Raw genomic sequence first — 26357 nt, 5'->3', positions numbered from 1 at the left:
TTAGTCAAGGTAGAGCTAAAATTTCACTCCGAGCTCAGGTTGTTGTGTCAAGACTTATGGGCCTCATTCGCTCTGCTGGGTAATGAAAATGACAATAATTTATGAGTCATAAATCAATGCGATGGTGAGCATCATTGAACCGTGAACTAACAGCCAGGTTGAGTCTCTGCTTGATTAATCATTGTTGCTGCACCTCAGTGGTCAAAGCGACTGTGTTCAATAGCCTGAGATGTAAACAGAACTTTGGCCTTTGACAGAGGGATTTATATTTCCAGTGACGATAATGACTGAACCTGCTCCTGCTGGCAAACACTGAGGCTAATGCTGGGTTCATTCTCACAAGTGCAGGAAGCCAGTGCAACATTTAAATGTCAGTTGGAAGTGCGATATTTGCGATATTAATAGAGGAGCAGCATAACAATATACAACTTTATTGTTGTGAAGTTAGCCATTTATGGCAGGAGATTGTAATTTTCTGCTGCTGCATGGTTGCAATTCCAAGGTAACATCTTCAGAATATGTGATAATTGCTGAGTCCAGAAAATTATTTTTATCAATTTACAAAATGTAAAGTGAGCGAACAAAAGAAAAATCTTTTGCCTTCAAACCAGCATCAATTCTTACAGGTACTTGCAAAAAGTCAGGGATTTTGTAGGATTGTAGTCAGGTGTATGATCAACCAATTATAGTATATAGGTAGTTATACTGCATCAGCAAGGCCTCTCCCAGACAAATATTTCAAAGCACACTGGTGTTTCAAGATGTGCTGTTCCAGCTCTTTTGAAAAAGCACAAAGAAACGGGCAACGTTGAGGATCGTAGACGCAGTGGTCGGCCAAGGAAACTTAGTGCAGCAGATGAACACATCAAGCTTATTTCCCTTCAAAATCGGAAGATGTCGGAAGCAGTGCCATCAGCTCGGAACTGGGACCCAGGTACACCCATTTACTGTTCGGAGAAGTCTGGCCAGAAGTGGTCTTCATGGAAGAGTTGCAGCCAAAAAGCCATACCTCCGACACTGAAACAAGGCCAAGCAACTCAACTATACACAAAAACATAGGAACTGGGGTGCAGAAAAATGGCAGCAGGTGCTCTGGACTAAGGACTCAAAATAAATGTGAAATATTTGGCTGTAGCAGAAGGCAGGTTGTTCGCCGTAGGGCTGTAGAGCGGTACAATAATGAGTGTCTGCAGGCAACAGTGAAGCATGGTGGAGGTTCCTTGCAAGTTTGGGGCTGCATTTCTGCAAATGGAGTTGGAGATTTGTTCAGGATTAATGGTGTCCTCAATTCTGAGAAATACAGGCAGATACTTATTCATCATGCAATACCATCAGGGAGGTGTATGATTGGCCCCAAATTGATTCTGCAGCAGGACAACAACCCCAAACATACAGCCAAGGTCATTAAGAACTATCTTTAGCGTAAAGAAGAACAAGAAGTCCTGGAAGTGATGGCATGGCCCCCACAGAGCCCTGTCTCAGCATCATTGAGTCTGTTTGGGATAACATGAAGAGACAGAAGGATTTGAGGAAGCCTACATCCACAGAAGATCTGTGGTTAGTTCTCCGAGATGTTTGGAACAACCTACCAGCCGAGTTCCTTCAAAAACTGTGTGCAAGTGTACCTAGAAGAACTGATGCTGTCTTGAAGGCAAAGTGTGGTCACACCAAATATTGATTTGATTTAGATTTATCTTCTGTTCATTCACTGCATTTTGGTAATTGATGAAAATTAACTATTAACACTTCCATATTTGAAGGCATTCTTAGTTTACAGCATTTTTTCATACCTGCCTAAAACGTTTGAAAGGTACTGTAGATAATTTAGTGTTTTCCCCCAAAAAATGTATCTTCATTAAAATCCAGACTGATGAAAACTATGAAGAGTAAAAATACACAGTGGTGAAACAAAAAAAAAGCATGACATGTTTTACATACTGCTTATGTAGCTAAATAACAGTGATAGCACCCTATATTATATCTACAATGACAAAATTGCCTGACAAAGATCTGATATTTGCAATATTGTTGGCATTGGCTGATCGACTTTAGGAAGAATCCCCCCACCCTCTCTCCCACCCTTATGAACGATCAAGCTATTTAAGTAGTGAAGCAATACAAATACCTCGGTATTATAATAGATGACAAGCTCACCTTCGAGCCTCGAGTTGACGCTGTCTGTAAAAAATCACACCAGCGCATGTTTTTTTTATCTTAAACTTCGCAATTTAAATGTCGATAAGACCTTTATGAGGATGTTTTATTGTTGTTTTATTGAAACTATTCTTTCTTTTTGCCTTTGTGAGCTGGTTTGGGACCCTCACTCTTAAAAACAAAAACAGGCTGCAATACATAACTAAAGTAGAATTTCCCCCAACTCTCTGACTGACTTAAAATCGCTATATGAGACAAAGACCCTGAAGAAGGCCCAGTCAGTCCTGGCTGATATAAGCCACCCCCTGAACAGCTACTTTATGTTGTTGCCGTCTGGCTGCAGATTCTGTCTGCCTAAATGCAGGACACACAGACACAAAAACTCTTTTGTTCCTGCTGCTATAGGTTTTGTTAATAATTCAATGTGAGATGTGGACTTCTGTGTAGTATGTATTTATTTGTGTCCTCTATTGATAGTGTCAGTTGTTTGTATGGCTTATGTGTTGTTTATGTTGCATTCTATTGCTGCACAACAAATAAATAAGTAATAAAAGTAATAAAGACTCCTTGACCTTGACCTACTTTCTTGTTGTTAGGGGTGTATAAATATTAATAATTGCTTATTTTTCCTATGAAACATATTCACAGCTACGTTTTCATATACAATAGAAAAAATATAGAAGTGGTAACTTGCCACAAACTTGGCTTGCATACTTGATAAAAGTGACAACGTAAGGAAATGTGCATAAAGCATTGTTACTACCAAAAAAAGAAGTATTTCATGTTTTTTTTTTTTATGTTGAATGGGCTATATATTTTCTTTGTTTGCCAAATAAGTCCTTCCTAGCCAAAGAAATGCACAGTATGTTATCCTACATAGTGACATTACTTATGTTTGGGGTCAGTTAGACCTCTTATGAACAAACCTATAAAGAGTTATACAACTCCAATACAACAAACCTGTTTTTGATTTGGGAAGGTGCTGCTGCATATAGTCAACTCCAGTCACAAGTATAGAGTAGATGAAAATCTATTTCTTACACAGCAGGAGCCTCTGAGACCCCAGACAGAAATAATGTGTCATTTTCTGGAACATACTGCAGCAAGCACATCTGTGAATCTAACACTAGTATATTTATAAGTCATGATAATTGATGATAAATAATATCAGCTTTCTCCGCTGCTGAGTATCCAGCAGAGGCCTTCCTGTGTTGAACCTGTCAGGCCTGAGGTTTGAACCGATAACTTTCACATCTTTGGTCTGAGCTCCGACTGTTCGTAGCCGGCTCCATGGAGGAGGATTAGAAACTCATTCTACCACTTGATCATTCAACTTTGATCATATGAGCGCAGATGTTTTAGTAGGACATATATTTAAAATCTATATTTCACTCCAGGGGTGTGTAGTTTATTTGCCAGTTCTCTCAAACACACACACACACACACACACACACACACACACACACACACACACACACACACACACACACACACACACACACACACACACTATCACTTCTCACAGCTTCAGCTTGCATTATTATTTATTAATCAAAAATCAATAAAAAAAACACATTAGATTACAATGTAGCACACAAGCAAAGCCAAGCAGAGGTCTTGGTTTTATTAGAGTTAATATAATGCATGTTTAACTACGGGTAGGCTTTCTGCCCGGTTTCCCAAAACTGTTTTGTTCCAACCTATCACAGCGCAGTACAAACTGCATGTTTTTGCGTTTTGAAATTCACAAGAATTTGACTGAGTTTGTTTTGAATTGTGCCTGTATTTGCATATTTCTTTTTTAATGGACCATTTTTGGCTTAACTTATATGCCATTTTATCACTTCATGCCACTTGGTAATAGCTTGGACCACTTAGAACCATGCAGAGTCCTTTCAGTTGGTAAAAAGTTGTGGAAACAGTGAAACCACATGCCCACTCGGCTCTGGGCGGTTAATAAAGGTGACTGTTCCTCAAGACTAAAATATACAGCTCATTTTAAATAAGTGTTTATTTTCCAGAGATAATTGTTTGGAGCTGACAAGTGTTAATTGGAGAGTTGTTTTTCCACTTTCAGAGCTGATTTTTTTTTTGCTCTGAAGTGGGTGTTCAAATGTGTCAGACGTGTGAATGAACTCAGTGATGCTGGCTTATATAAACTCTGGTGTGCTGCTGATTGATGGCTGGAATCAGTACTAGTAAGGCTTCACAGAGCATGGGCCGTTTCAGGTCACACCTGTGCAGAGATTCAGAATCTGTTGTTGGTTAAAACAGTTTCTACATCAGCTTTCAGATGTCTTAAACAAGACTTTACAGAACCATGGTTGCGGTTTATCAAAAATGATGTGCTCATTACACGCAAATTAATACTTCACAATTGGTCTGTGTAATAGTCCATAGCACAAGCATCTACCCTATGCTGCAGAGATGTGTAGAGACTGTGTTGTATCTTTTTTTTCTTTCCAGCCAAACTGACTGCAAATATTCAAGATAGAGCAATGAAGCAAAAAAAAAAAATCTGCAGGGCTGTAGGGCAAAGATAAATCCATGACCTTTCTCCAAATGGCTTATATGCAACACTTTAAATGCATGAAGTTTGTAATCACTTGAACCTGAGGAGTGGTAAGAAATGGTATCCACAAAGGCATATGTATGTATATATATATATATATATATATATATATATATATATATATATATATATATATATATATATATATATATATATATATTTAAAAGGCTGCATGTAATTTATGCTGTGTGGCTGAGAATTAATTTGACATTTAGAAAAGATGACATCTGTATTAAAGATGGCATTAGGCTGTAATGAATGTAGGACATAATTTAATTTGCAGATCCAGAGAATCAACATACGGTTGTAAAGGTTTCGTTTGTATGGAATAAAAAAAAATAATAATACGCATAATATGAATATGGCTACAGTTTTTCTATATTCAGACCCAAACTAACAATGTGCAGTCTGCCTCTCAGTACTTGTTTGTAGAATTTCTCACACTGTGTGTTGCACTAAGCTCAGTCCATTAATTTCTGCTGAGGGCATGATTCTTTAAAAATGGTCACAAATATAGTAGCATTTATATATGTTGCAATGCTAACATGTTCACACAAGGGGTATTTCCATGTGAATTTGCTACATTTGTGCTAAGCGCTGAGCTAAAACAACCTACCAAGTCATAAACTGGCAAAATTACACAACCACCAGTGGCTTTTACATACTGAGAGTAGGAGTCTGTGAGCTACTGAATATAGCCTATGGCAAGTTTAATAACACTTTGTACATGCGGAGAACATCAGTGTGGCTCATTGATGTGTTTTTGAACTACAGTGGAGCGGGAGGAGTGAGCTAAATTAGGCTTTTGATATAACCACAATACTACTTGTTAGTAGGATCAATGTGTTGCTAGTTCTTGTCTGTTAACAGTGAGAAAAAATGTCTATCGGCAGCCTAGGTCTTTAAGATAGCCTACTGTGGTGCTGTGGCTAGTTTGTGCCCAGTTGACAACCAGCCTGAGGGCCACCCAGTACTCCGTCCTGAAAGAGAGCACAGTACAGCACAGCACAGAGGCAGCACAGCACAGAGGCAGCATCAGTTGCAGCAGCACGGTGACAGCTAGTAACAGCTGTTAAGGTGGAGAGGTGAGGCTGAGAAAAGCCAAATGAGGTCCTTTTACTAATGAGGCCTGGACTCATCTCTCTCTCTCTCTCTCTCTCTGTTTCCCTCTCTCTCTCTCCCCCCCCTCGACCCCCCCTCTCTCTCTCTCCTTGTCTCTCTCAGCTGCACCAGCGTTATCGGTATGCACCTCGTTTCTGCTTCCTCTCCGTTCCACAGCAGCTCCAAGGATTCGGCCTCAAACATAGCAATTCAGCTAAAACACCGCACAAATACCACTGGCGTGCCAGCAGTCAATTTCAGCCCTTTTCCCTCAGACTGCATCAGAATTCATGAATATCAAAATGCATGACTTAAAACATGCAGAGAGACTTTGGCTCCGTAGTTGGAGCTGGTTAGAATTAATGCGGCTGGTTTTCCCAGCATTATCTCTGTCTTTCTGTGTATTACCAGACGTATTTGCTTACGGCTTATTTCATGCTTAGTAGTTGCTCTTCACCTCCTGTTTAGGGCTCCCAATCGCTCTGTTGGAAATTAGCTGTGTGCACTGAGTTTGACAAGTTAATCAATATGGTAAACTATTCATAAACAAGCCCAGGCAGGAGTTTACATGTAATTGTTGAGTCAGTCAATATGGAGTGATCTCACCTTTCAAAATGAGCTATAAATGTCAACACAACGGCAGCCCGTTAAAAGAAGCTCAGCGATGACACCGAACATTTGGTGAGGAGGAAATGAATGGAAGTAGGCCATCGAATGCAGCAAAGCATCATAGCAGGCATTTGAATTTCAAGACGCCGCAGTAAATCAAGTTAAGCAACAGACAAAAACAAAACACATTGACTGCAGCTTTTCAAAAAATGTGCAGTCTCTGCAATGCCTGCAGTTGATCCTGGGATTACACTTGACTTGAGCTGTTGTACATTGACTCCTCACGTTGCTGAAAATTGTAAAGAAAGAGATGTGCTTTTACTTTTGATTAAAACAAACCAATGAGATATTTAGTATGCTTCTTTTAGAGAAAGTTTTTTTTTAAGATAATTTTTTGGACTTTTCCACCTTTATTTTGATAGGACAGCTAGGTGAGAAAAGGGGAGAGAGAGGGGGAAGACATGCAGGAAATCATCACAGGTCAGATTTGAACTCTGGACCTCTTTGTCGAAGCATAAAGCTCTAAATATATGTGCGCCTGCTCTACCCACTGAGCCAACCCGGCCACTAGAGAATGTTTTGATGCACATCGACACTTTGCAAAAGATCTGGCTTTATTTTGAAATTGATATGGCTTCTTCTGTCAGCTATAGCAGATTCATCTTTCCAGACTGGAATTATGTTCTATTTTCAAATCAATTTCTGCTTTTGTACAGTTAACTGTGATTCTTTTTTTTTTTTTTTTTTCAAATCAGACATTGATCCTGATTCTTTGTTCCATAGGAAGAGCAGGAGCTTAAGAGTGTTAGATTCAGGTCCTTTTTTTGGCCATTTTCCGTTTACTCGTCACTGCTGGGAGTGATTGATGCAGGGAAGTGTTACAGTATGAAGCAGTATTGATTTCCTAACACAGCCCTATGAATACTCTCTTTCCTGATGATCCAATTCACAGGCTTGCGTCACACTCAGCGGGAAGCTTGCTTGACATGATGGAGCAGTGCTCCAAACTTGGCTGAATTCCCTGCACTGCTCTAGAGGCTAAATGAAACAATCCCCCCACCTGAGATAAAAAATTGACAAAATACTGAGCGCATAACCCCATTTTAATTTTCTCTTTCCAGATGGACTGGCTCACACCTGAGATTTGAAGTGTGTTATGTGATCCAAGGTGTTTTCCCACCTCGCTGGTGGTGGGGAGAGATGCTGCACTCCGTTGCCATGACAGCAGAAGTTCTCTTTGTTCTTGGGTTTCTGATGAGTGGTGCTCAGTGTAATCCTATAGCAACCTTACCAGCGAGCCGAGAACGTCTGGAAAGAGTGTTGACCCAAGCCAGGGAGGACGGACATCAGGACGAGCAGGCCCCTGAGGAGCCGCCGAGATACGGCGCTCATCAGCGGCCGGAGGAAATCAATGATTTGGGCTCCAACAGGAATGCTTCGAGCCGCGCCAGACCGTACCTCAGCTCCCAGACACGAGGATCTAAAGGCGGGAAGCCTCAGGAGCTGTGGACTGAAAAGGACAGCCTGAATCAAATAGACGAGGGCCCCACCAGTGACGTCACGCTCTCCCTGGACGCCATCGACGAGTACGCCTACCCAGACTACAGGGGGAAAGGCTGCATGGATGAGAGCGGCTTTGTGTTCGCCATCGGTGACCAGTTCACCCCGGGCCCTTCGACGTGCCCTTGCCTCTGCACAGACGAGGGCCCTCTGTGCACCAAGCCAGAATGTCCCAAAGTTCACCCTCGCTGCATTAAAGTGGACACTAGCCAATGCTGCCCGATGTGCAAGGAGAAAAAGAACTACTGCGAGTTCCGGGGCAAGATCTACGCCTCGCTAGAAGAGTTTAAGGTGAGCTCATTAGCTGCATTCACTCATTTTTGACATGCTTAAACTTGAAAGAAGTGCTGACAGAACACTGCTGGCTGTTCAATGGAGTTCATCACAGGCACTACACCGAAACTAAACTTACCTTGCCTCACAGCATGCAAGCGAGCAGGCAGGCAGATTTATAATGGCAAAGGTCAGCACTTGTCTTTTTTTTTTCCTCACACAACGCCTGAATATTACCGGAGGCTGACTTTAGCAATGCCTGCTTCAGCAGAGTGTTTCCATATTCAGTTTGTTGATACACATGACAGAGTTTCAGTTATAGTAATGTTACAACTCTGCAGAGCACGCTGCTGCATGTGGGTGTTTGTGAAGAGCCACAGAGATACATCAACGTGATCTTTCATGTTTCGTCTTCTGACACCTCTTTAAAAAGGCTTGACTCAGGATTGCACCGCAATCTTGGTTATGTCTACATGTACCTGCGCCTAATGCTTCTCGTTACCTTGGCGAGTGTCTCAGCAGGAGGTTAAGGCTAATATGGGATGTTCCTCCTCTAACTCACTGTGTTAGCGACAGCTCAATGTCAAGTTTCAATGTCAGGAAGCTCTACTTTCTCAAGAAATATACGTCAGGCTTTGCGCTGTGTGGTGGGGGGTGGGAGGGTACTTTGAAACTAAGCAACAGGCAGGTTTCTTTTTATGCTTGATTGCTAAGTTCTTGGGCATTGTACTAAGTGCTGCCTCGCTCCATTTTACACAGTCGAGTGCCATGCGGAGGCGCAAGCTTCGGCAATCTACAGCAGCGCTGGTGGAATTAACCTCTGCTCGCTCGTTGAGATTAAAGGTGTATGAAGCCTTTTGCAGTAAAATCTAATTCAAACTATCAGTCCCGGCTTTTGTCCCACATTTGTTTTATTTCCATACAGGAATGTTTGGATAACCCATCATTTCTAATGTCTCTGTTCACCCACCAAGAAAATAGGAAGCATCTTTCTTTTGTTTCCCATTGCTATTGATTTTTCCATATCCTCTGATTGGATAGGGAAGTTCAATTCTCGACTGGGCTCTCTCTCAAACGAAGCATTCATTGGCAATGAAGGTTAGAAGGATGCGACTTCCCTATAGAATGTGTTGTGACGTTGAATGCACATTGTATTAAACAAGCCAGACAGGCAGGAGTATTTTGTGTGTGTGTGTGTGTGTGTGTGTGTGTGTGTGTGTATGTGTATAAAAGACAGAGAGAGAGAGAGAGACACACAGAGCAGTGTAAAAAGAGAGACAGACACTGAGACAAACAAAGAGCCAGACACATAGATAACAAGAAATGAATCAAGAGGAGAAGACTCTTTGTTTTCTGTGTGTGTCTGTATCTGTGTGTGAAAGGTGTATAAGGGTGTTAATTACTATTTCTTCTCTGCTATCCAGGTGTCTCCATGTGAGAAGTGCCGATGTGAGCCAAGTGGGGAGGTGTTGTGCTCTGTGGCAGCCTGCCCTCAGACTGATTGTGTGGATCCGGAGTACGAGCCCGATCAGTGCTGTCCCATCTGCAAGACTGGTGAGCAGAGACAATTTCTTTGAAAAATAAAACTACTACTAAAATACTTTATTCAAGTACAACCAGTCTGCTAGTGGTGGCTGCAGAGCAGCTCAACTCAGAACAGACTAGTGTCAAATGTTTTTGCTCAAGGGGACCTCAACAGGAGTTATGAGGGCAAGCTAGCACGATGGTCATTTTGCTGATGCAAAGCATGCAGCATGCTACACTGCAGTGTTCGCAGTCTCTTGCCATATCAGAGATTTGAATTAATTTGATCTATTTCAGTGAAGTCATACCAAAAAAATGAGGTTAATGAACGTGCTTATGTGACATTTTCAGTCTTAATTTCTTGTAGTTAGAGGCTGCCTACGTTAGCGTCTGCTACAGAGAATTGAGGTCCGCTTGTATTTCTTCTGCTAGGGGTTGTAGGTTTATGATCTTGTTGGTTTGAAATGCTTTGGCCTGTCGGAGAAGGAGGAATTCAGCAGCTCAGAGTCGATTATCTGAAGTTGTTTCGGATGATTCCAGACAGCATGTCCTAGATTATGTCCCCTTGTTTTCTTGGTGTGTGACTCTAATGCAACATGGCAACGTCAGCAACATTGCTTCCTTCAGCAAAAAGAATGATGACTTGCGATATGTATCTCTGACTTGGAATCTTAATGTGGCGCAGGCTGTATGCTATAAACAAGAGCAAGCAATCTGCATGAAGACAAAATCCCTGTGATAGTGACACGTTATACAGTATGCTCCACAAAAAAAGGCTTCATCTGTATGAGCCACTTTATGACATTACTGCTTGAGCACTTGTTACAACAGCTCAAGAAAGAAAGAAAGTGATTGAGAGATAAATAAAAATGAAACAAGATAAAACAAAACATAAATAAAATTAAATAAAATCTATATGCATCTTTCACTTACTGCATACAGATATGTCCACGATGAATATTTGGACCCATCATTGTAAGACACACATGGTGTGTACCATTGTGCTAGTAAAAAAAGAGACTGTAGGCCTATATCTATTCAGGAAAAAACACAGGATATGACTACCATCTACTTAGTTCATTTTTAATTACATCCAGAATATCCCATGAGCATTATTCATCTATCATTTTAGAGTCATAAAACATTATAGACATGTAATGACTTTCCGTGAGTAGTTATCAATCAAAAGTTATCCCACTCAAATTAAAAGTCTGTCTAACAACCTCCAGAGACAAGTTGAAAACATTGGTAGTCATGGAGCGTTACTCACTCTATTAATATTTGCCTGTTGTAATCTTGGGGAATACAGTACATGTTGGTCCTTTGTTCCCAATTTTTTTTTTGCTGCTCACCAACTTTTTAGATATGCACATATTGATCATGCTGAAAGTGCTTTGTGCAGAGTTTGGGCAGCGCTCCATGCTTTCCCCTGTGAAATGCTCAGTGGATTTGCTGGGTTACATCCGCAGGCACTGTGTCTAGGAGACAGATGTAGACACAGTACCATACTCTATGTGCATAGATGTGGCAGACTGAAGAGAGTGTAATCAAAAGTCCCACCAAATCCAAGGGCTCATTCAACCGTTGAGGATTTTCACTTTTAAGACGGCATCAGTCCCTATTACCATAAGATTACCACACATTACCATTCAATAAACAGAGCTCACTGTGTTTGAGACGCCAAGGCACTACACCGATTTTACACATTGAAAACAGTTGACTCATCATGAGGAGTACTACTCAGCCTGTGAAAACACCAACAGCTGTATAATGTCTTTGGAGGAGCTTTCTAAACCTGCACTAAATTGGGGTTGTGGAGTTTGAAATATGTGGGCTGTAGTCTCGCTTTGCCAGACCATCCTCCAAGGTGCTGCAAAAGAGGGTCTGGCTAGTCCAAACAGCATTCCAGGATGGGAAAAGATCGTGCTCTGGCTTATTGGCATTTCTTTAAACCAATCACAATCGTCATGGGCGGCTCAAAGCACTGCATGGATCCGCTGCAAAGTAGCTTTGGGAAGGAACTTGTTTTGGTGGAACGTGTACATTCAAAGGTTGTGTTAGTCGTGCGAGAGGAAACTCAGATTGGACAGATAGTCTAGCTAGCTGTCTCAATTTACCCTGCGGAGATTGGAGGAGCAGTTAACCATAGTCCTCAGAAATCCACCGGAGTTTAGAATTCCAACACAAAGAAAGCGGAAGAAAACGGACATTGGCGAAAAGACATGCATCCGGTCGGAATTTCCTGCAGCACCCAAGCAGTCCCGGAAGTGGAACGTCGTGAATATAGACTATGTGGGCTGTAACCAGGCAGAGAAGTGTTTAATACAGTTGTGAAGTAGGCGTAACAGCTGTTTCTGGAAGTAAAACCCCACCATAAGTTCTCATTTAAAATGTTTCTTTTAATGGTACCCTCAATGTTGCTCTTTTTCTTTTTCTTTTTTTTTATTTGCAAAACTTTACAAACATGTTATACATTTTCTGAACAATTCGCCATCATATACACAGATAAACATTTTTATCCAGGGAACAACGCAAATCTTTCATAAAGTAAAAGATAAATAGCAATAAAAAAAAACAAAAATTAAGATATGTATATATAAAATTAAAATGGGCACTTAATACATAATGAGAAAAATAAATAAACACATACATACATAGAATCCCTCAATGTTGCTCAACCAACACAGGAGTCTCAGGAATGAGTTAACAATGCTATGGGCCCTATTTTAACGATCTGAAACGCAAGTATGAAACGCAAAACGCAAGTAGCTTTGTGGGCGGATCTCGAGCGCTGTTGCTATTATACCGGCAGGATAAATGACTCTTGCGCCCGACGCAAATCTAAAATGGTTTGGTCTGAAGTAGCTAGGTGTGGTTTGGGCGTAACGTGCAATAAACCAATCAGAGCGTCATCTCACATTCCCTTTAAGAGCAGGCGCGCTTGTTCCATGGCGGATTGCTATTATAACGGCGGATTTGCCTGGCGCACGCCAGTGGAGCTGTCCGGGATGCGGCAAAGTAATAAATGTCTTGACCGGGTGGCGATGTTGCTGGAGAGGATTGCTGCAGCCATGGAGCGTGGGCCTCCAAACGCACCACTGTTGTGCCCCTTCCTCCTCCCCCCACTCCATCTCCGTCCACCCGCTCCACCAGGAGCACATCGCGCATTACTCCCGGACCAGATCCCGCCGTTGTTCAACATCACGTCTCCTTAAGTCCTCTAATATTTCCTCATTTATGTCATCAACACATCCATGATTCATGGAAATGTTGTGTAAATCACAACAAGCCACAAAGAATGCTGCGACTTTTTAAGGACTGTACTGTAAAGTGCCTCCTGACCGATCCAAACACCTGAAGCGCATTTTCAGTAATATTTTTCCTTGTAATTATGTATGGTTTGCAAAAATTGGAAACTGCTGCGTCCGTTTAGATGAGAGAAGTGTATGCGCATTGTGCACACGCAACCCGCTACAGTATGGCCAAGCATGAACCCCTAAAATAGCATCTGAATAACGCGCTACTGACTTTAGACTAGCTCCACTGACTTTAGACCATGCTTTTTCTGGTCAGTGACGGAATTGTTTTCTGAAACTGCAAAATAGCACCATTAACGTTTGCGCCGGAACACGCCTCCTCTTTTCGCTGAACCGCCCCCGGGAGCGCAAATACATTCCCTAATTTACCGACGTGCGTCTGTGGAGGGAAAAGTCCGCTGTGCGTCGGGTGCAAAATAGGAATGATACATGCGTCGGTGTACAAAGGCAATTGGGCTGGGTGCAAGATAGGGCCCTATATGTTAATGTTTAAATCATTTCACCTATGTTTCTGAGAAATTGTTTGGTTTGCCAGTTTGGCATGGTGGACCGCTCTAAAGACTACAATACCCATGAACCTTGACAGAACCTTGTTGCTGTGGAGAAAAAGCCAGTCAGAGGCTTTGTCGTTGAATTTGTTTACAAACCACAGCACCATAGTTGCTGAATTAATTTCAAAATGAGCCCAGAAAGTAAATTAATTTAAGTTCCAGATTGTATATTTCTTGCAGAAATACACCCTGGGAGTTGTACTTAACTTCTTCTTCTAATTGTTTATTTAAACAGGCTTTACCTTTGATTTTGTATCAAAGAACCAGATTTCTCTAATGCAGCTGTTCCTCATTTGTACTGTTGATTCAACCAGGAAAGTTTGAAGTTGCATTTAGTCACTTGCCTTTTAAGAGACACGTGCAAGCTTCAAAATTCACTAGTGGGGTATTTACTAGTCTATATCAACAACATTACACTTCCGGGATTGTTCAGGGGCCGCCAGAAATTCCGCTGGATGTCCCTCTTTTTGGCCGGATGTCCGTCACCTTCAGCTTCACAGTCTTTGTGTTGGCATTTTAAACTCCAGTGGATTTATGAGGACTATGGTTAACTGCTCTAGTTAACTGCACTGAGGAAGGTCTGGCAATGCGAGACTAACATGATGCTAAACAGTGTCATTCAGCACCACGGACAGCTCCCTGCACGGCCAGGTCTGGCAATGCAAGACCAGGTATTTACTGATGTATTTAATGTCGTAGAGCAAAATGGAAATATCTCTTAAGCTTGTGTTAACCACAGACCTTATTTCAGGCAGCTCATTCAAAAAAAAACAACTATTGACTTTGAGACAACCATGCAAAAATCTAAATTTCTGGGTTTTAGGACTCTTGCAGCACTCTATATGGTCAGAATCTATCTCTGCTGCTTTGAGTTAGACCACTCTTTGGTATTTTTTTGCACCCCTTTAACCTGGTCATTTTCCATCACCCATACACCTGTATGGCACTTTGCTAAATTTTGAATTCTGTTCTTACATCGTCATGCAGCCTCTGTCAGCTTGGTCCCACACACTTTTAGAGTAAATTTACAAGAACACAGTGATATTTATGAAGATTCAAAAATAGCCGTTGGCAGCATTCAGGCCTTATTTGTGCAGCAGTCAGGTTACAGTGTGTTTAAAGCAGCAGCAGGTGAGAATTGTATGTTAAAAATAAGTATATTTTTACAGTTTGTGCCAATCATTTAGACTAACTTTCTCATTTATTCGCTCCTGCTGGTGTTTTCACATATTCAGGATAGCTGTGAATTTCAGAGCTGTTAATTAGGCAGAGTTGAGTCTCGTTGTGGCAGAATGTGTTCAACAACCTTGTACTGGGCAGGGAATATATCTGGCTATGATTTGTTGAACAGGGCTGATGTGGTTGTCACCATGTAAACAGGAAGTGTAAACACTCTCCGCAATCACCAAACAAATTTGTAAGTGTCAGACTTTGCACAATGCTGGTCACCTTCCACTGGAGTAAATGGAGGTCTATAATAATAATAACAATAACATGTCGCTCTGAAGACTCAATTGTCACGTGTACATTTGCATTTGCAGTTCATTTCACGCTAGACTTGACAACTTATAGTAAACATAATAAATAACATGTTAAAAAATGAACTACAAAGGCAGATACCTTATTAAATAATTGGATGATACATGAATCGGACGGAAACTAAATTAAATGAGACATCACTCTAAAATGACAGCACTGATTCTTCCTTCAGCTCTTAACGCTTACACATTAGATTTCACGTTGTCTTTTATTCATGACGCCTCTTTGCCAGGTATTACAGACGCCTTGATTTAAATGATGAGGATCATTGATTGTCAGCTCCCATCTCGCCACCGTTGATCATGCAGCGCTCAATACGAGACAGCGCCGCAGTGGTAGCTCCATGATGAAATATTGATGATGTAAAATAAGGTTATTGGAGGTCGTCAGAGAGTTCCCGTTCAGGTTGGTGTTGTTGGTCTTGTCTGCAGATGTTGTTTGAAGTGCAGACAGACGTTAAGACCTCCCAGGAACCCTGATGCATCCGAAGTGTCAGATCAAAGCTCAGCTCATTAATGGGAAAGAATTAAATAGTCATCCAGATGTGTAACGTCACCGAAAAGGAAAAGTAAACTGTGTCGTAGAGTTAAAGACTGAGCATTAAAAAAATATGTTAAAAAAGTGCAGAAAATGGAACAAACGAGGTGAAAGATTGAGACATCAGATCTGTAAAGAGAAAATAACTCTGATTTCTCATTCAACAAGTCATGCTGCCTTTTACCCTTATTACACAGCTAACATCCTGTTTACCAGTTTCATAACTATTGATATAAATCACAATGAAGTATTTCAATGTTTGATAAGCTCACTAAATATGTAAACGCATTATCTTGGCCTTTTCAGGCATGCAAAATCAATGCTTATGGCAGCGCACCTTGTCTCAGATGTGCCATTCAGCCTGTATGTGAGGAGACACTTGGGGAACAGCCAGGCGAGGAAGATGAAAGTATCGCTAGCATCCACCCCAGACAGTTGTTCATGAATATCAAAGAACAGCTGTGAATGGAGGCAGGTTCTCATCATTTTTTACTCATTATCTCAAAGCACTGGAACACATTGCAATTAAATGGTTTCATATCCTCTAAAGTTTCTGTCTCGCTCACCACCATAAAGTTTGATTAAACAATATTGATTAATGCAAAGAACATCTAGTCATTACAAGTCAAAGAGGGAAAACATGCTCTCTATACGTCAGTGTTTTCATTCCTGCTTGAAGTATTATGTTTTGTTTCTACAATATATAGTGTTCTGTTTTTTTATTTCTACAATATAGGCGTGATAAGTGTTTGTTGTAAATTCTAAGCCAAGCGTTGTCCTTCTTGCAGTGTCTGCTTTTGAAGAATGCTTAGGGGAAAAAAAATCTATGCAGGAGAAGCCTCTCTCCTCAGCACCTCGGCCGTGGCTCCCTCCCTTCTTGTCCTTTGCTCTTGCAGGGTATTGCCTTGGCAACGTGTGAGGGAACAAGTGGTGCTCTTCAAGACTTAGACATTAGGGTCAACACTAATCTGAGGGGGGGGGTGATAAACAGCCTGAACCTGAGCCAAAATCACTTCAAATAGAGCAACACGAGACATGGTAGCCTGGTTGCCAAGAGAGATGGAGACTCATTTTAATTAAAAGAGGCGTGATTCATAGAGGGTCTTTAAAGATGTGGCATATTTTTTTTTAAAGGAATACCAATATAAAATACAAAAAAAACATGACTGAAAGGAAAGTTGTTTATGTGGATGTGAAATAGTGTGGTTTGTCAATTTGAAGCAGCCTCCATCTCATCTTGACACGGAAAAGGAATAGTGTAGCGAGTCAATAAATGCAAAAGTGAATGCTCCTTTTTTTTTTTAGATCCATTTTTTATTGTTTTTTTAAATTTTTAACATACTGAACAGACAAATACAATTGAACAAGAACAAAAACCCTCTCCCATCCCCAGACCTCTGCGGCCTTGAGGGAAAAAAAAGAAGAAAAAAAAGAAATCACACCTTGCCTAGTCACTCTTCTCTAATTCTTGTGGCGCTGATGTCATTAGGTCTGATATTTGTGCTGCTGCGCTTTTCCACAGGTCTATAGTTGATGATTTGGCTTTGTTAATGCTTGCTGTAGAGAGCTCAAGCATGATTATGTCTAGAAAATACGTCAACCACCGTTTTATACAAAGCAAGGTGGGGGGGGGGCATTGAGCTATCATTTTATCTATCATCTTGGTTGCTGTCGAGCCGGCTAGCCAAACTTTCTTCTGTCTCCCAAGCAGGTGTAATTTAGAGTCGGCATTAAGTAACAAAACAATGGGGTCAGTAGGAATTCAACATCCTATCACATCAGATATTATTGATGTTGTTTTATTCCAGAACTCATGCACCTGTTCACACTCCCAGACCATGTACAGGAAAGTTCTAGTTTGTTCAGGTTGACAGAACGTGCAGTAGGGAGTGGGAATGACTTTAGAGACGTATCTCTTCTGGGGAGTCCAATATGTCTTATGACATATGTTGAAGTGGAAAATGCTCCTTTTTTAATTGACTGTTCGCTAAACCCTGCTTCCCCTTGTTACTGTTACTGCTACGGCTGTCAAACTTTCCGATTACACGTGGCACATACATAGTTTACAATGATAACAGTGGCAAATTTACTATCAAATTCCCAGTCAGTTTGAAACAATCAATCTTCGTTTTCATGTTGGCTAGTATGACAAATGTCGTTTGCAGATCTTTTTAAAAATGTATCCAGCTAGCACAAGCTAATGTTAATGCTAAAACTCTGTCCGTCTCCAGCTGACTTTATTGCTTCCAGCTGATTACTTTAAAAAAAAAAAAACTGTAATTGAGTCTTTTATGCGCATATGATGGTTACATATGATGGCAAAAAGTCTGCATGCTCTTCCGCTGATGATCCATAGAATACTGCAGAGACTGTAAAAGTGCAGCATTGTTTGTGTCCTATAGGGTATTATAAACACAAAACATAATAAAAATGTTGTTGTTCTAAGACAATGCTTCAATGTTTGCATTTTCAAGAAAAAAGAAGAATTTGAGGATGAGGAATACCTGATGAGTTTGGCAAATGTATACGTGTTCAATGCAAATTGCTGCCGTGTAAACTTCCCTGAACCAAATAAAGAGAGAGTTAAGCGAACAGTTCAATTAATAGTACAATTATTGCTTCTTTTTAAAATGCGTTACTTCAGTATACAACAAACATAATGATGACCTGTAATGAATTGAGGTGTGTGTTTTAACATTTTACACAATGACTGTTGGCCATGATTTAATCAGGAATGATAACTAAAAGCCTTTTAGATAAACTGGAGTGGGAAAGTAGGACTTTTTGCATCATTTAATGGATTCACAAAAGGTTTTTCATTTTTCACCTTTTGGTTTTATTATTTCATCACACAGCTACATTTTATTATCTGAAGGTAATTTTCCAAACTGGACTTCAGAGTTATGATTGCAATAGAGAAAGGTCACTATAATGAAGGTAATAGTCACATTATGTCTTAACAATTACAGGACTGCTGGGTTCACTGAGAGGTTTTCAGCTTTGCTCTGCTAGTTTCGGTGTTAATTTTCTTCTGAATAATAAGTCATTGTTAATGTGACTTCCAAATACATTTTTCACAAATACAGAAATGGAGATATTCCAGATTGACGTCAAAGCTTTAAATGTAGTTATACTGTTAAGTAGATCTGTCACCTGGACACCGCTGTGATGGCTGGAGAGCGTTTGCGGCTCCGTCCCTGTGAAGGACATCGATCGTGACAATCATGCTACTTGTGTGCAGCTGTGTTGCTCAGCCACAAAGATGATCAGTGGGCGCAGTCACTGGAGCCATGCAAATAAACATTCACATGAGGTGGACCTTAAAAACTCACTTTCACTGTCTTTAATGTGAGGTGGTTTATATTTGAACGTCTGAACCCGTTTTCACACAGAATCTCTGATAGAAATTATTTATATTGTTGTTAAATCAGTCTCTCTTTGCAAAGTTCTCCCATTTCCTGTCTTTACAAAGCAAGGGCATTCTTTTATTTTGCATTTATAATGCAAATGTACTCAAGAAATGCATTAACATGAGTGATTTCTGCTAGTCTTCTCTTTCCATTACCTTATAATGGAGCTCTGAAGGTTTTTTAACATTTGAGAATGTCGGGATGTGTCCTCGTTTCCCCGTCCATTATCTGGCACTGCTACAGAGCCAATAGCCACAGGTGCTAATGGCCATGTTTTTCACACGCTGCCCATGCCAACTTCTTACACGCTGTAGCGACAGTTTGGGTCCAACTGTTCGTGAACATGCACAGTCCATTTGTCTCTGCCTCTTGTTGAAAAGCTCTGAAGCCTGATGTGCCTATAAAAATCTCTTTTTTGCCACAGAAAAGCACAGAAAGACAGATAGTGATGGAGAGACAGGGATGTATTATATTAATGAAGCAATGGCAAAAAGGTGGGTGTTATATGAATGGCAGATTAATAGGGTGACAGCAATGAGTAAGCACAGGGGCGCCAAATTCATGCATTAATTAACACAAATGAGTGTCATGCTACTGTGAGTGACTGGCTGACAGGCTGTGCTTTAATCCCAGCTCTAGGAGGAAGTATTTTTGATTTATTTTGTAAAGTGCATTATTATTTTTCGCATTTTTTCTCAAATAGCATATCCTTGACATGTGCGTCTTTTATTTGAGACATTGTGTTCTAAATGTCGCTAATGATGATGAATCAGTAGCGACAGCAGCCTGGGCCACAGTTGTTATTCAGATTGGGTGTGTGCTTGTTCATCTGAAGACTTATAAATGTGTTTGGGTTGACATTTTGACAGGCCTCTGCAAACTATTCACATTGATTGATGTGCCAACACGCTCATTCTGGGTGCTGCTGTCCAATGAAATGCAGTGGCTGCAGCTGAAAGACTCCCCATTTATCAGCATCTTAATTATACAACAGAGTGGCTCAAGACCTTGTTAGTCTAAGGGAAATAGCCATTGTTATGCTATACATGCTGTTGTGGAAGCAATTTCGCAGTGTTTATATTTTGCAGTGCGGCATGAGAGATAATGGATGATTTATGAGATCTTTTTTCCAGCCACTGGTTGAGGACAGAGGCACCCTTATGAGACAAAAGTCTTCCCATTACGCATAGTACCAAAGAAGGTAATGCTGTAGATCAGGGGTCTTTAACGTTTTTTAGGCCAAGGACCCCTTAGCTAAAGGCACCCCCTGTCACATATACTGTATAAAATTGAGTTGCATATTAAACTGTTTCGGATGGATTTAAATAAATGGATATTAATATATTATTTATACATCATGTTTTTATGTTAGACATACATGTGGAACAGTGAATCCTTTAACTTAACTCTATGGCTGCCATAGTGGCCACCTTGCCCATAGTTGCCTAAGCTTATCTTTAATATGTAAATTAAATGTTTTGTTTTTTCACCATTAGGCCAATTCATCTTTGCTGTTACTATCTTGGATTAATGTTAATGTATATTTTCAGACATTTTAATTGTTGAAAAAAATTATCTTTCAAAAATTATCTTTTTAACATAATTTGGCGCCCCCCCCCTTGCACTAACTCTGAGGACCCTCCATGGGTCACGGACCTCCTGTTGAAGATCTCTGCTGTAGATAATGCAAGGACCTCTATGTTTGGGATTGTGACAGAAGGAAGCCACAAAATAAGCCAGGCTCCAGTGGTAGTTGATTTCTTTGCATGTCTCTGTGCAAAGAACTACTACCTTCAACTTCAAAATTTCCATTAGTGAGATCCAATTTCCTTCAAAATAATAAAAAAAGAACAGTCCCTTGGGGTGCACTTCAGAACTATATTAAAGCACTGTGTAACAGTGCTTGATTTGTTTTTTTATGCACAATTCCCACTCTGCATTCCAACCTTGAAGTTATGGAGGAAGGCTGCCTTCAGCAAGATTTCTGCTTTACTTGTGGTGTAGCCAATTTAAGGAGTGTGGAACAAATACCATTGAATACCTCTCATGTGCGCATTATAAGGGAATTAAATTTGAGTCTGAATAAAAAAAAAAAAGACTTGGGTTAAATGTCTGAATCCCAGAAGAAGACAGTGGAAGAGATAATCAATGTGAATGGGGTCCTTAAGAATTCAGCGTAATCATCGTAATCTCAGGATGCTTTTGTTTCCTGAAGGGTGCTTGGTCTTCCAGAATGAAAATGCTCCCATACATAAATCATGAGTGGTCACGCAGCTATTTTGACAAGCGGATACAAAGCCAATTGATGATTCATGGCAGATTGGAGGTGAAAATGTCACAAACTGCTAATTCCACCTTTAAAGGGACCCATGTTAAATGTGATCAGCATTGGTTTCACTCTAAATGAAATCATGTCAGAAATCTTGATGCCTGTGTATTTTTTCTGTGCCTCTTATAACACTATTTTGGGAAGCAATCAATGAAAACTCAGACAAGAGAGCCCATTTTCCACTGAGAGAAATGAAATGAAGGGCAGCCCATTTGGTCTCTTGTGTTTTTTCTCTTCTTTGACTGCCTGCAGTCAAAGAAGGAGGATGTCATAAAAGTTATGATAAAGAAACAAAATAAGATGACTAACAGCACTGAACTCCATATGGGAATGTGGCCATTGCAACAGACATGGCATCTAAAAGTAGCGTTAAAACAAAAAGTCCTGTCCTACTTTCGAACTAGCTTGTTTCCCATTGGCCTACGTTCCACAATGTATTTTCTCATAGAGGGTTTTCTTTGTGGAAAGCTGAAATATGTGGCTGGGTAATTCTGCTCATAATCCTCTTATATCTGGTATACATATGCTCATATAAATGACTATCTACTATTTATTAAAATTTAAGCACTTTGTCAGAGCATTGACCTACTTCAGCTTGGGTCTTTCACTAAAACAGAAACGTTATTAAAACCTTGTCATTTAATTATTACAAAATATACAATACAAGTATATGAAATATTTTTTGTTGAAAAAATGTGGTAGGCTGTATTAGGCTATTTTATTAGCAGGAGCAGTAGGATAATTTAGCTTAGAATAGCACTAGCAACATAATTCAGCTCTTTGGAAACTACAAAATGCACAGTGGAACTAAGGCAACAACAATTAGCATGAAGAGGGCTCTGTGCTCTGTGCTCTGTATAATGGTAATAACCAGAGCCAAATAACCACATTTGTTGAGCAAACACATTTGGCAAAATTAGGATGCAGAGAACAACCCCCTGGTCACATAAAAAAAAACCAGCCATTCATGTTGGTAAATGCAGCTAAGGCTATTTGGTAAGTCTTTAGGCTAACAAGCTAACTGAGATACAGCAATTCTAGTACATAGTCAGTCCTTCCAGAAAAGAGTTTTTTTGTGATTGTTGCGGGCAAAAATCCTTGATTATGCGGCACGTTTTCTTAAAAAATGCGATGGAATATGCGGGATATTTATACAATTTTATGCGATGACATTGCGGGAACTTGCAAAAAATGCGGGAACTTGCGGTTTGATGAAAAAGAGAAGAAAAAGTGATTCCCCCAACACCCTGCTTTTTTTAAACTTAATGTCCAAAAATAGTTTACAGATATTCAGTCATTGCAATAAGTAAACAAATAAGATACAAAAATGTATACAAATAATATAATATTAAAGTAAAAATAAAAGTAATAGTCTAAACTGAGGGAAATAAAAGATACAAAAGAGACAGACTTTCAAAAATCGTTAATAATATAGTAAGTATGACTTAAAGAAATTTGAATAGACATCAGATATTAAGAAAGCTTTCTTATTGGATACCAACTTAAGAGACTCAAAGTACATGTCGAATTCAACCTCCAACACCTGCTTTTCGATGATGTTCACGTCGCGTAATTACGTCACTTCATAACGTTCCCATGGCAACAGGGGAAAATGGCTGCTCTTGTGTGAAGTAAACTCAACATTTTTTCAACTTTCTGCTAAGATATATGTGACTTTTTTGCAACGAAAATGCGGGGATTATGAAATCATGCAAGCACTGCATATTTTGCACGGAAATCGGCAATTTATGCGGTGAAAGTGCGGCATATTTATATATTTGCATGTTTATGAATATGCTGACTTTGGCTGATTATGCATTGAATTATGCAATCGCATAATCATGTTTTTCTGGAGGGACTGATATCAATCGAGTATTGATTGGTCAGTAGGCGGTGCTTTTACACCGGTTGATCTCTGATCTCCAACTTAACCTGCTCCCAACCAGGTTAGGTGTTCAGCATGAGTAACCACGGCGATTGAAGCCGGTAACAACTAATCCACCGTCGTGGTACAGAAAATCCTGGTTTGAACCTTAAATTAGCTCGTTAACGCCAAATCCTGCTTCGTAGTACAGGCCTCAAGTAGGCTATTAGCAAAAAATAACCAAAAAAACACAACTTTTCATTTGTAAGAGAAAGAATGTTCTTTCATCTTTCAAATGTTATGGTGTCTCATTTACTCTCAACTAACTAGCTGCCTCCAATCTGTGCACTGACATCTGTTCATATACTTTAAGACTCATTTTGTTGGTTGGGGCTAAGGTTATGAAGTGCACATAAAGGAAAATGTGTCCCCAAGGCCTTGTGATGTGAAATAAAATCTTAGCAATATGTTAGTCTGGGTCAATGCAATGATTCATAGGCTATTTATCCTATTGATTAATGTCACTTACCAGATTTATTGACAAAAGGCCAAGCAAGAATTTCTATTCGTAGAACTTACAGATTGTTGCATTTCATAATTTACCTGCGTCCAAGCTGACAAGGTGTCTTCGAGGGTCTGGAATTTCAAACTGATTGGGATTCTTCAAGCAGCACAAAATAATGTGACTTTGAATTGTGTTGTCAATCCTCATTTCACACATTGAACCATGTCCTTGGTGGGTGTAGTGGCAGAAAAATAACACAGGCGAGTGCAACCTCAATGACACAGGTATCTTTTTATTTTGTGGTCTATGTATCTGTACACGAGTCAGAACTTGAACAATAACACTTTAAAGCTGGGGTAGAATTTGCCAGAATTTGAAGTAAAATGAGACTTCTTCCTGCAGCTCTCGCTTTCCTCTATCTCTGTGCAGCCCCTCCAATCACACGAGCGCGAGCATGCACCGGCTTCATACTGTAGCAGTTACGAGTACTAATCATTTGTTTCATCCAGATGCTGTTATAGCGGCAAGTCTATGAGGATTATTGAGATATATTGTGATTCAAGGCTCTAGTTAGCTACTAAAACATGAACTTGAATTAGCCGCAGCCCTGAGCCTTTGGCCATGGTTAGCAGAAGGCTAAAATACGGGCTCGTCTACCACATTTACATTTCCTCTCACACCGCCTCCGGCGTCTCCTCGTTCGGATGACGGCAATAGGCGGTGCCGTGTCTTCGGCCTCTGGTCCTCAAAACAGGCTGTTGTCAACCGAACAAGGAGATGCCGGAGGTGGTGTGAGAGAAAATGCAAACATGGCTAACAAGCCGGTATTCGTGCTAGGTTAAAGGCTAACCCCAGCACACCAGCTCTCCCAAGAGTTTTCACAGCAAATGTCCGTACTGTACTGTAGATGGATGACAATCAAGTCTCTTATCTAATAGTTTAGCCTTGAATTAGCTGCAGCCCTGAGCCCTTGGCTACAGTTAGTAGAACTTTCACTGAAGGAATGTGCATGGGCATCTGCATTTGTAGAACAGCCAATAGGAATGCTTTCTTTCTGAAAGCACTTGTGATTGGCCAAAGTGTCCTGTTACGGGCTAGATTTTCTAAAGCCTGAAAACAGAGCCAAGGAGGAGATGCAGAAGTGTAGTTTTCTCTCAGACCATTTGACTTACAAGATGATGAAAGATTAAAACAAAATCTTTGCCTAACAACACCAACAATAAACTGCCTAGTTTGACCAGAGCAACAGTTCACACAGCATATTAAATTACAGGAGCTAAGTAAATCCTGCAATTTCAGCGTTGAGAGTCACTCGATAATGTGACATGGTGCTGACAACACAAAATAATTGTATTAATAATATATAAAGGCCAATTTGAGATACCATTTTGAAACATATTATAAGGCTTGTTTTAGGTTTTGCTTTATAATTTCCCCATTTTTCTTGTATAGGGCCAAATTGCTACGTGGACACATCAGTGATACCAGCCGGTCGAGAGGTGAAGATTGACGAGTGTACAATCTGCTACTGCACATATGAGGAGGGCACATGGCAGATTGAGCGTCAGGCCACCTGCAGTAAGAACGAGTGCCAGCTGAGCTAAAGACTGGCACGGTCAGAGGAGACATTGGCACACAACACCAGCGCCAATCCGCATGTAAACTCTCGGCCTTTCACCCAGTCTACCGGACATCAGGGTCGGACAGAAGCCCTGGAGCATTTCAGCATTTATAGTCACTCCTGTATTACTGGAAAAAAAAAATGCTTTTATGAAAGTTTATAATCGACATACAGAATATCTATTTATCTAAGTATTGAATTATTTATGAATATAGACAAATAAAGGAGTAATTAATGCTGAACTAGTGAACACATATTTTTTATAGCCTCTGTATTTTATTAAGCAATGTATTGGACCAGAGGTCAAAAAACAGAATGTATAGAACACACACGGCTGTCTTTGGAGATGAAAACCTCAATGTCATTCGATGTCACCTGACAAATCCTGACACCCATCCCTCTACCACCAAAGTGCAGGCTAGACTATGTGCAGTCCACTAAAGAATCATGGGTACAAAATTGCTGTGTAAGACGATCAAGTGCAGAGTTAAAAACAATGGAAAAACAGAAGGAAATTCTAGAGGACTTGACTGTTTCCTAATTTCTTTTATCTTTTTTTGGGATGTTCAAATGTGTATTGATTTGAAAGTGCTTTTTTGTATTTCTCTTGGTATCGTGTGTTCTTGTTTCAAATAAATGCCAGACTGCTCTCTGTAAATGGTCAAATGGTACTTACTTAGTAAACACTGTGGGGAGGATGGTATTTCACATTCGCAGACTTCCAACTGAATAAAATGTTTGCAATTTCACTTGAATCAACAAATGACACTGAGATGGATCGAACCAATTTCATCCAATTTTGTGTTTCACATATCACAGGTAACCTTTGAATGTGACAAACATGTACAAATCCACTCTTTAGATATAAGCATTTATTTTTATTTTTAAGCT

At 40.2% G+C, this 26357-nt stretch overlaps 1 protein-coding gene across 1 annotated transcript; it reads left to right on the top strand.

The window, feature by feature from the left end:
• Positions 1–7636: 7636 nt before the first annotated feature.
• Positions 7637–25607, top strand: vwc2 (von Willebrand factor C domain containing 2). The gene is made up of 3 exons (XM_028604328.1): positions 7637–8287; positions 9694–9823; positions 25298–25607. The coding sequence occupies exons 1-3, from the start codon at positions 7637–7639 to the stop codon at positions 25447–25449; spliced, it is 933 nt and encodes a 310-aa protein (XP_028460129.1). The 3' UTR covers positions 25450–25607.
• Positions 25608–26357: the final 750 nt, after the last annotated feature.

Source organism: Perca flavescens, chromosome 17, assembly GCF_004354835.1.
Source record: "Perca flavescens isolate YP-PL-M2 chromosome 17, PFLA_1.0, whole genome shotgun sequence".
NCBI classification, from domain to species: Eukaryota; Metazoa; Chordata; class Actinopteri; order Perciformes; family Percidae; genus Perca; species Perca flavescens.
Note: the sequence above shows the minus strand (reverse complement) of the source record. Positions and strands in the feature narration are given on the sequence as shown.